The following is an 11829-nucleotide window of genomic DNA, read 5'->3' as shown; positions in this document are numbered from 1 at the left end:
TCCAAGGGTACTGAGGTGCGAATTGACCATAAGACCTAGTTTTCAATGATCGCTTTCTGACATGTGCGCTCTTTGACCACTTTTTAACTCTCTTTGTACATAATTGGTTTCATTAAAAGAGTCCATTTCAATTTCTCTTCAATGTCACCTGCATATTTTGTCCCAGTGATTTCTTTGGACATCTCAATTTTTAATGAGTTTATTTTAAAGTTCATGTGATTTTCAAACACATTGATTTTAGTGTACATCTCAGTTCTAATTCTATTTCAGTTTTGTTCAATTTCTAGCGCATTGATTTCAATGTACATTTGAAATTTTAACACATTGATTTCATGTACATTGCAATTTTTATTTTTATTTCCATTTGATTTTAACGTACATGTCAATTTCTATGACAATTCCTACATGTACGTGTTAATTTGTATTTATATTCTGTTAATGTCAATTTCAATTTCAAATTTGTATTTCCATTTCTATTTCTTATTTTATTCCTATGTCCATTACCACATTAGAAATCGAAATAGAAACATCTAGACATACAATTACTAAGTATGTTGATGATGACAAGTTATTTAATTGATTGAGTTAACTTGTGGAAAAAGTCTACATGTCAACTATGGAATTTTTCCAAGGGTACTCAGGTGAAAATTGACCATAAGACCTAGTTTTCAATGATTGTTTTCTGACACGTGTGCTATTTGACTAATTGTTAACTCTCCCTGCACATAATTGGTTTCATTAAAAGAGTTAATTCAATTTCTCTTCAATGTAACCCTCATATTTTGTCACATTGATTTCTTTGGACATCTCAATTTTTAATGAGCTTATTTTAAAGTTCATGTGATTTTCAAACACCTTGATTTTAGTTTATATATGTGTTCTAATTCTATTTCAGTTTTGTTCAATTTCTAGCGCATTGATTTCAATGTACGTGTGAAATTTTAACACATTGATTTCATGTGCCTTGCAATTTTTATTTTTATTTCAATTTGATTTTAACGTACATGTCAATTTCTATGACAAATTCTACATGTACATGTTATTTTCGAGCGCATTGATTTCAATGTACGTGTGAAATTTTAACACATTGATTTCATGTGCATTACAATTTTTATTTTTATTTCAATTTGATTTTAACGTACATGTCAATTTCTATGACAATTCCTACATTTACATGTTAATTTGTATTTATATTCTATTCAATGTCAATTTCAATTTCAAATTTGTGTTTCCATTTCTATTTTTTTTTTTTTTTACGATAACGGTTATGATGCTTTATATTAATCTTAGGCAGAATGCCAAATTCTGATTACATTTTGAGCTTCTTTGTCCTGTTGCGTTTCTTTGCTAAGGATGAAGCTGAAGCTTACAATTTTCTTCCTACGATAGACCCCCACTGAGTTGATTTCAGAGATTTTCCCCCACTTGTAAATACAAACAAATTGATTTAGGAGCAGACAGTAAAACATGACAGCATATTATTTACGGAATGGGCTCCCATGATTCTTCATCCTCTATCTTTTTGGTCCCAGCAGAAAGAAGGACAGCTTTATTGGCTTCTGTGTCTGCCTTTTTATTATGGATTCTTAACACATGATAGTATTTCAAATCCTGGAAGCTTTTTTCCATATCTTTGATCCTGATAATCAGCCTTGCAAGATTGAGGTCCTGTACAGGGGTGCTGGTAATCATTGCATTTATAATGACTTGAGAGTCACCTATGACAATTACTTCATTTATGTCCAGTTCTTTGAGGATCTTGAGACCTTGGAAGAGAGCCAAGGCTTCAGCTTGGATGCTGGTAGTGTAATCTAGTCCCCAGGCGTAGGAGTGAATTTTTTCCCCGGATTGATTCAGGACAACACCTCCTGCACCTGCTTTGCCCGGATTTCCCTTAGCTGCTCCATCAAAGAAAAGGAAGTGCCTTGCTTGCGATTTTAGCCACTCTTGAAAGTCATTCTCAGGTTTTCTTATTTGCCACTCTTTGAAGATGGGGGCTTTTTTGATTGCTGGCTGAAATTGGAGTTCTAGCGTTGATCCCCATGCTATGTCCTGCTGTCTGAGGTTATTGTCATCTTTTATGTCCATTAGACATTCCTTTATATGGCTTTTTATCTTGGCTTCCAGGACTTTGTGGTTCTGCTTTGTGTCTCTAAAGATTCTTTTGTTGCGTTCTATCTAAAGCTGCCAACAGATGATTTTTGGGAGGACAACCCATGTTGCCTTGATAATCAGGTTTTTGGAGGGAGGACCAGGGAATCTGTTCGACCAATCAGCGAAAATATCATAAGAGGAGCAAGGGACAGCGAAATTTGGATCCAAGTCGTGAGTAAAATGGGACCAAATCTGCCTGGAGAAATTACATTCTAGCATTAGATGGTTTGTTGTCTCCACGCTTTCATTAGACAGAGGGCACATGGAAGGGCCGTGGAAGCCTTTTTTCTGCAGATTGTCATACGTTAATATTTTCCCGTGACAGAGGACCCAGGCGAAGAAATCGACCTTGGGCCATGAGGGCTGATGCCAAACGCTTTGCCACGGAGCTGGATTCTGAGGGACGTGCGGTTTCTCAATCAATTTGGCGTACCCCTGTGCGACTGCATACCCTTTGGTTTTTGATCCCCAGCCCATCTCGTCTCTCTTCTTCACTTGCGTGGGAGCCAGTCCTTGGAGGGCGTCTAACAGCGTGCTCCACTCAGCTTTCAGATTGTCTGGCACATTTAATCTTTTCCAGCCTGCCCAAATCAGATTGTTCCAGCATGAAATATCCCACAGAGATTTTATTCCTTCTCTGTCCATCCAGCAGCGCAACGCATTTATGGAGGTTCTGGCTTCAATTGGCTCTTTATTCATAATTCTGTCCGACCAAATACTGATGTTTTTACCGTTGCCTGGTATCCAGTAGGAGTGATCGATGATTAGAGATGCGGCTCTGTCATATATTTTGAGGAATGTCGAATTAGTCAGGCGTGTCACATTTTTTAAGCATCTTAGTCTTTGTCCTCTGAAATATTTCTTCCAGATCACCTTTTGAGCCCAGCCAGGATTGGGGGCGATGATCCTCCACACTATTTTTGCTGCCATTGCTACATTTTGATGACGGAGGTTCTTAAAATTTAGGCCACCTTCCCACAGCGGCTTGGATATGTTGTCCCAGCTGACAAGAGGGATCTTTTTTTCATTTTGTTTCCCTCCTTTCCAAAAAAATCTCCTTATGAAATCCTCCATTTTGTTTAATATAGATGCCGGGGCAAGGAGAGCTGCAAATTGGAATAAGGGCAAGCTGTTGAGAACTGATTTAATTAAGACTGTTTTGCCTGCAACATTCAGCCAGGAATAACCCCAGGCTTGAATCTTTGCCTTGAACTTTTCTAACTGCGGGAGCCAATCTTTGCTGGTTGGTCTCTTTTGAGATATTGGTAGGCCCAGGTATTTGAAGGTCGACCAGGTGGAGGAAGCTTCGAAACCCAAGCATCTTGATAAGGCAGATAACAGTCTAGGTGAGGTGTTCCAACTGAAAATATGACATTTGCTTTTGTTTACCACACTGCCTGAAGCTTCACTGAATTCATCCAGCACCTCTTTAAACTTTGTGGCCGAGGGAACAGAGGCAGGGCCTAACAGCAATGTGTCATCTGCAAATAAAGCATGATTGATATTTTTGGTTCCTCTTGCAATGCGCAGTCCATTGATCTCTTGATCCTGCAACTTTTTATCAAGCAGGAAGCTGAGGGCTGAGGCCTGGATGACAAAGAGCAGGGGGGATAGAGGGCACCCCTGCCTGAGTCCTCTCGAGGCTTTAAAGAAGTCAGTGGCTCTTCCGTTAACAAGGGGAGCTATCCAAGGCTCCGAGATGCAGGCCCGGATCCAATTAATGAAGTTTGTTCCAAAACCTAGCTTACACATGACATTCAAGAGGAAGCTATGATTGACATGGTCAAAAGCATTTGCTAAATCAAGTTTGATCACCATACCTTGCTCTTTTCGGAGTTGGCTCGAGTGTATTGCTTCCTGGACCAGTAGAAAATTGTCCATGATCTGCCTCCCAAAGATGAAGCCTCCTTGGTTCTCTGGAATTATTTTGGGGAGGATAAACTTCAGTCTATTTGCAATTACTTTGGTGATCAGCTTGTACCCTGTATTACATAGAGAAATCGGCCGAAATCTGTTGAAGTTGTTGGCCCCTTTTTCTTTAGGTATGAGTGCTAAAAACGCAGAATTTGTACTGCCTCCGATTTTCTGAGTGTTTTGGGATTTTTGTACCATTTTGAGAAGATCTTTTTCAATAATTGGCCAGCACGTTTGGAGGAATCTAGCTGAGAAACCATCCGGCCCAGGGGCCTTGTCCGGATCCATGTCGAAGAGCGCCTTTTTCACCTCCTCTTTTGTGACTTTGGTCTCCAATAGTTCATTGATTCGCTGAGAAATTACAGAGGGTATATTATGTAATATCTCTGGAGAATGACTTGGGTCCTTGTCTTCACTATATAAATTCTGAAAGTGAATAAATGCAGCTCTCTTTATATGCTCGAAATCCTTATGGATATCTCCCTCCTCTTTTATTTCTGAGATAGTATTGAAGCATTTCCTTGCCTGGGCTTGTTTATGGAAATAAGCAGTGTTCCTATCCCCTGCTTTGAGCCAGAGGTTCCGAGATTTCATTCTCCAATACTCTTCTTCGGCTAAGCAGGCCTTGTGGTATTGCTGTTGCAGAAGGGTTTCTTGATCTAAAGAGTCCTTTGTAAGAATTGCATTTTCCATGCTATTTTGGTGAGAAGTAAGAGCTACTTTAATGGATTTCCTTGTTGTGGTTGGGTTGGGCAGCGTTTTGGCCCATCTTTTTAGGACTCTTTTCATCCTTCTGAGTTTTTCCTCCCAAATATAGAATGGCGATCCATTGACCAGATGATTCCAACATTCCTTGACTATTTGCATGAAGTCATTTTCCTTTACCCAAAGAGGGCTGAACCTAAATGGGATGGGGCCCAGATCATGATGGGCTAGCAAGTCTAACATAATGGGCTTATGATCAGAGATGCTGTTGGCAAGAATATGCATTCTAGGCTCTAATCCTAGCAGCAGAAAGGAGCTTTGAATGATAAACCTATCTAACCTGGCAGCAATGTGGCCAGGGCCCATTCTTTTATTAGACCATGAGTACTTACCTGAAGAGGGTTTAATGTCCAACAAGTCCCAGTCTTGCACTATGTTCTCCACCCATTCTCTAGCCAGATCTCTAACTATGTTGCCTCCCCTTTTTTCTGAAGGGTGTAGGGTAAGATTGAAATCGCCAGCAATTATTATGTTTTCCAAGTCTGTCAAATCTGCTTGCTGTCTTAGAGAGTCCCAACAATCTTTTTTTCCCCAACGTTAACTGGAGAGTAAACATTGAAGAGGAAGAAAGTTTTCTTTGATTCCATATTCTGCATTTTTAGCATCAACCAATGGGTATTCCTGGCCTCTAAAAGAACTGTAACTTTATTGGGGTTCCAGAGAGTACCTATTCCTCCTGAGGCGCCCCGGGCGGAGATTGCTCTTGCTTCACTTTTATTCCAAACTTTCTTGCTTGTTTGGAGGAAGACTATGTCTTCCAGCTTTGTCTCCTGGACGAGAAGTAGATCTGGGGTTTCTGTCCTGATTAGACTTCTGGTGGCTTCTTCTTTCATTTTGCTCCCCATCCCTCTGCAGTTCCAGGAGATGACCTTCATTATTTATGCTTCATATGAGCTCCCTTGGAGCCTTGGGGCGGGTTTTTCAATATCTTTGGCTTTGAAGCTAGCATTTTTTCCAAGGTTGGTTGGCTTCCCTGGAGTTTTTCTTTGTAGGTCTCCTGTTCCCTTTTTTCCCTATCTGTTTTCCGGCCTCTTGTTGATCTTCTTACCGGGGTGTGGGATTCTCCTATTTCTCCTTCCTCTTCTGATTCTTCTGTTTCTTGCTCTTCTTCTTCTCCTTCCATGCATATGCCTTTTGGGCTTGGTCCTTTGAGAGAGGCCGAGGGAGCTTCTTCCTCATCCTCTTGGGCTGTGACTTTGAGATTTTCCACTTCTTTGGGGGAAGCTGGAGGTGTGCTTTTCCTTGAGGATTCTGGCTTTTGGATCTCTACCTCTGGGGTGCTTTCTGTCGGTTGGCTTAAGAGGACGAATTTGTTTTCTTGCGCTTTTTTGGTAGGAGGTTTCTGAGCATTACCCTGAAAGTTGCCTTTGCTTGATGGTCCACTCTGTTTCTGTCCCCTATGGTTGGTTCTGGCTCTTTTTACTTGATTCCATCCCTCTTCATTTCCTTTCTCTGGCTCTGGATTAGTCGGGCAGTTTCTAGCGAAGTGCCCATACACGTGGCATTTCCTGCATTTGAATGGCAGCTGTTCATAATCCAAGATCTGCACATGGGACCAGCTACCGACTCTAATTTTGATTGCTTCTGGTAAACCCTCCTCTAGATCTACCTCCACACAGATCCTAGCACAATCATACTGATCCTTGTTGCTTGCCCGATCTATGAATTTCCCGAGGGAGTTGCCAATGTGTTTCAAGGAGTCCCAGTTCCAGCAGTGAACCGGCAGATTTGGTAGACGAACCCATACTGGAACAGCCTTGGGAACATCTACCACTGGATCGAAATCCGGGGTCCATTTGTTCAGGTAGAGGCCCTGAGGACCCATAAAATACGGTCCATTTCGAAAGATCAGGTCTTTGTCCTCTCTGGAGGTAAATTCGAAAAGGAAAAACCCTCTTCCTAGAAAGTAAGAGGTAACGCTTTGACTGATCAGAGGCGCCCAGTTCCTGTTAACCCATTGCTCTGTAGTTTTCGGGGAGGGCCATAGTCCCGTGAATTGGCCAATAAGTCCCCGATCCGCCAATGACAAGGCTACTTGCATGGGAGTCTCCAGAGGCAAGTAGATCTCTGGAATTTCATCTAGCTTCTTGACAAATTTGGAGGCATCGTTTCTTTTTTTCGAAGGCAGACCTGCCAGGAGTTGATTAAATGCTTCTACAGCAGGGCTGGAGGGTGGATCTTGGCCCTGAGACTCCATCAGGTTTGGTGCCGGCCGCCACACAGGCAGCGCAACATAGGCCACACCCTAGCCAGAGGAATAGCTGAAAGCCTTAGATCCGATCAGATCTAATTCAAGGAGGCCCGCAGGTTGCAGGATCGGCGAACAGCAAGGAGATCGCAGGCTTTAGAGCCCGCAGGGGGCGGGTCTCGAGAGGAGCCGAGGCTCGCAGCGAAGGCCTGATCACCGAGGACGCCCAGTGCTAGGTTGATGAAAATGATAAGAATCCTATTTCTTATTTTATTCCTATCTCCATTACCACATTAGAAATCGAAATAGAAAAATCTAGACATACAATTACTCAATACATTGATGATCACAAGTTATTTAATTGATTTAGTTAACGAGTGGAAAAAGTCTACATGTCAACTACGAAATTTGTCAAAGGGTACTGAGGTGCGAATTGACCATAAGACCTAGTTTTCAATGATCGTTTTCTGACATGTGTGCTCTTTGACTACTTGTTAACTCTCTGTACATAAATGGTTTCACTAAAAGAGTCAATTTCAATTTATCTTCAATGTCACCTTCATATTTTGTCACATTGATTTCTTTGGACATCTCAATTTTTAATGAGCTTATATTAAAGTTCATGTGATTTTCAAACACATTGATTTTAGTGTACATCTCATTTCTAATTCTATTTCAGTTTTGGTCAATTTCTAGCGCATTGATTTCAATGTACGTTTGAAATTTTAACACATTGATTTCATGTGCATTGCAATTTTTATTTTTATTTCCATTTGATTTTAACGTACATGTCAATTTCTATGACAATTCCTACATGTACATGTTAATTTTTATTTATATTCTATTCAATGACAATTTCAATTTCAAATTTCTATTTCCATTTCTATTTCTATTCCTATCTCCATTACCACATTAGGAATCGAAATAGAAACATCTAGATATAAAATTACTAAGTATGTTGATGATGAAAAGTTATTTAATTGATTGAGTTAACTAGTGGAAAATGTCTACATGTCAACTATGGAATTTTTCCAAGGGTACTGAGGTGCAAATTGACCATAAGACCTAGTTTTCAATGATTGTTTTCTGACATGTGTGTTGTTTGACCACTTGTTAACTCTCCCTGCACATAATTGGTTTCATTAAAAGAGTCAATTTCAAAATCTTCTTCAATGTCACCTTCATATTTTGTCACATTGATTTCTTTGGACATCTCAATTTTTAATGAGCTTATTTTAAAGTTCATGTGATTTTCTAACACCTTGATTTTAGTTTATATCTCACTTCTAATTCTATTTCAGTTTTGTTCAATTTCTCGCGCATTGATTTCAATGTACGTGTGAAATTTTAACACATTGATTTCATGTGCATTGCAATTTTTATTTTTATTTCAATTTGATTTTAACGTACATGTCAATTTCTATGACAATTCCTAGATGTACATGTTAATTTCTAGCGCATTGATTTCAATGTACGTGTGAAATTTTAACACATTGATTTCATGTGCATTGCAATTTTTATATTTATTTCAATATGATTTTGACGCACATGTCAATTTCTATGACAATTCCTACATGTACATGTTAATTTGTATTTATATTCTATTCAATGTCAATTTCTATTTCAAATTTGTAATTCCATTTCTATTTCTTATTTTATTCCTATCTCCATTACCACATTAGAGATCGAAATAGAAACATGTAGACATACAATTACTCAATACATTGATGATCACAAGTTATTTAATTGATTGAGTTAACCAGTGGGAAAAGTCTACATGTAAACTACAGAATTTGTCCAAGGGTATTGAGGTGCGAATTGACCATAAGACCTAGCTTTCAATGATCGTTTTCTGACATGTGTGCTCTTTGACTACTTGTTAACTTTCTTTGTACATAACTAGTTTAACTAAACAAGTCAATTTCAATTTCTCTTCAATGTCACTTTCATATTTTATCACAGTGATTTCTTTGGACATCTCAATTTTTAATGAGCTTATTTTAAAGTTCATGTGATTTTCAAACACATTGATTTTAGCGTACATCTCAATTCTAAATCTATTTAAGCTTTTTTCACTTTCTAGCGCATTGATTTCAATGTACATGTCAAATTTTAACACATTGATTTCATGTACATTGCAATTTTTATTTTTATTTCAATTTTATTTTAACGTACATGTCAATTTCTATGACAATTCCTACATGTACATGTTAATTTGTATTTATATTCTATTGAATGTCAATTTCAATTTCAAATTTGTATTTCCATTTGTATTTCTTATTTTATTTCTATCTCCATTACCACATTAGAAATCGAAATAGAAACATCTAAACATACAATTACTCAAGGCATTGATGATCACAAGTTATTTAATTGATTGAGTTAACGAGTGGAAAAAGTCTACATGTCAACTATGGAATTTGTCCCAGGGTAATGAGGTGTGAATTGACCATAAGACCTAGTTTTCAATGATCGTTTTCTGACATATGTGCTCTTTGACTACTTGTAAGCTCTCTCTGTACGTAATTCGTTTCATTAAAAGAGTCAATTTCAATTTCTCTTCAATGTCACCTTCATTTTGTCACATTGATTTCTTTGGACATCTCAATTTTTAATGAGCTTATTTTAAAGTTCATGTGATTTTCAAACACATTGATTTTAGTGTACATCTCAGTTCTAATTCTATTTCAGTTTTGTTCAATTTCTAGCGTATTGATTTGAATGTACCTGTGAAATTTTAACACATTGATTTCATGTACATTGCAATTTTTATTTTTATTTCAATTTGATTCTAACGTACAGGTCAATTTGTATGACAATTCCTACATGTACATGTTAATTTTTTTTTATATTCTATTCAATATAAATTTCAATTTCAAATTTGTATTTCTGTTTCTATTTCGTATGTTGTTTCTATCTCCATTACCACATTAGAAATCGAAATAGAAACATCTACACATACAATTACTGAGTATATTGATGATCACAATTTATTTAGTTGATTGAGTTAACGAGTGGAAAAATTCTGCATGTCAACTACGGAATTTGTCCAAGGGTATTGAGGTGCGAATTGTTCAATTTCTATTTCTATTTCAAATTTGTATTTCCATTTCTATTTCTTATTTTATTCCTATCTCCATTACCACATTAGAGATCGAAATAGAAACATGTAGACATACAATTACTCAATACATTGATGATCACAAGTTATTTAATTGATTGAGTTAACCAGTGGGAAAAGTCTACATGTAAACTACGGAATTTGTCCAAGGGTACTGAGGTGCGAATTGACCATAAGACCTAGATTTCAATGATCGTTTTCTGACATGTGTGCTCTTTGACTACTTGTTAACTTTCTTTGTACATAACTGGTTTCACTAAACGAGTCAATTTCAATTTCTCTTCAATGTCACTTTCATATTTTGTCACAGTGATTTCTTTGGACATCTCAATTTTTAATGAGCTTATTTTAAAGTTCATGTGATTTTCAAACACATTGATTTTAGCGTACATCTCAGTTCTAAATCTATTTCAGCTTTTTTCAATTTCTAGCGCATTGATTACAATGTACATGTAAAATTTTAACACATTGATTTCATGTACATTGCAATTTTTATTTTTATTTCAATTTTATTTTAACGTACATGTCAATTTCTATGACAATTCCTACATGTACATGTTAATTTGTATTTATATTCTATTGAATGTCAATTTCAATTTCAAATTTGTATTTCCATTTGTATTTCTTATTTTATTTCTATCTCCATTACCACATTAGAAATCGAAATAGAAACATCTAGACATACAATTACTCAAGTCATTGATGATCACAAGTTATTTAATTGATTGAGTTAACGAGTGGAAAAAGTCTACATGTCAACTACGGAATTTGTCCCAGGGTAATGAGGTGTGAATTGACCATAAGACCTAGTTTTCAATGATCGTTTTCTAACATGTGTGCTATTTGACTACTTGCTAACTCTCTCTGTGCATAATTGGTTTCATTAAACGAGTGAATTTCAATTTCTCTTCAATGTCACCTTCATATTCTTTCACATTGATTTCTTTGGACATCTCAATTTTTAATGAGCTTATTTTAAAGTTCATGTGATTTTCAAACACATTAATTTTAGTGTACATCTTAGTTCTAATTCTATTTCAGTTTTGTTCAATTTCTAGCGTATTGATATGAATGTACGTGTGAAATTTTAGCACATTGATTTTAGGTACATTGGAATTTTTATTTTTATTTCAATTTGATTCTAACGTACATGTCAATTTGTATGACAATTCCTACATGTACATGTTAATTTGTATTTATATTCTTTTCAATGTCAATTTCAATTTCAAATTTGTATTTTTGTTTCTATTTCTTATTTTATTTCTATCTCCATTACCACATTAGAAATCGAAATAGAAACATCTAGACATACAATTACTCAGTACATTGATAATCACAAGTTATTTAATTGATTGAGTTAACGAGTCTAAAAAGTCTGGATGTCAAATACGGAATCTGTCCAAGTGTACTGAGGTGCGAATTGACCATAAGACCTAGTTTCCAATGATCGTTTTCTGACATGTGTGCTCTTTGACTACTTGTTAACTCTCTCTGTGCATAATTGGTTTCATTAAAAGAGTCAATTTCAATTTCTCTTCAATGTCACCTTCATATTTTGTCACATTGATTTCTTTGGACATCTCAATTTTTAATGAGCTTATTTTAAAGTTCATGTTATTTTCAAACACATTGATTTTATTGTACATCTCAGTTCTAATTCTATTTCAGTTTTGTTCAATTTGTAGCA

At 36.8% G+C, this 11829-nt stretch overlaps 1 protein-coding gene across 1 annotated transcript; it reads right to left on the bottom strand.

The window, feature by feature from the left end:
* Positions 1–2178: 2178 nt before the first annotated feature.
* LOC149138926 (uncharacterized) lies at positions 2179–7030 on the bottom strand. Its single transcript, XM_089450529.1, has 4 exons — positions 5965–7030; positions 5166–5354; positions 4117–5072; positions 2179–4011 (listed from the first exon to the last, which is right to left on the bottom strand). The coding sequence occupies exons 1-4, from the start codon at positions 7028–7030 to the stop codon at positions 2179–2181; spliced, it is 4044 nt and encodes a 1347-aa protein (XP_089306655.1).
* Between the last annotated feature and the right edge of the window lie 4799 nt (positions 7031–11829).

This window comes from Pinus tabuliformis, chromosome X, assembly GCF_031772625.1.
Source record: "Pinus tabuliformis cultivar Carrire ecotype Pingquan chromosome X, CPIR1, whole genome shotgun sequence".
Classification (NCBI taxonomy): Eukaryota; Viridiplantae; Streptophyta; class Pinopsida; order Pinales; family Pinaceae; genus Pinus; species Pinus tabuliformis.
The sequence above is the reverse complement of the archived record's forward strand: the minus strand, read 5'-3'. Positions and strand labels throughout refer to the sequence as shown.

Excerpts from the sequence above, each read along its gene's own strand:
- LOC149138926 (XM_089450529.1), bottom strand. The coding sequence starts at position 7,030 with ATGGAGTCTCAGGGCCAAGATCCACCCTCCAGCCCTGCTGTAGAAGCA. Across the intron at positions 5,355-5,964 it reads CAAAGGACCAAGCCCAAAAG|ATTGTTGGGACTCTCTAAGA; the intron begins GCATATGCATGG and ends GGGGAAAAAAAG. Across the intron at positions 5,073-5,165 it reads GGACATTAAACCCTCTTCAG|GATTAGAGCCTAGAATGCAT; the intron begins GTAAGTACTCAT and ends TTCTGCTGCTAG.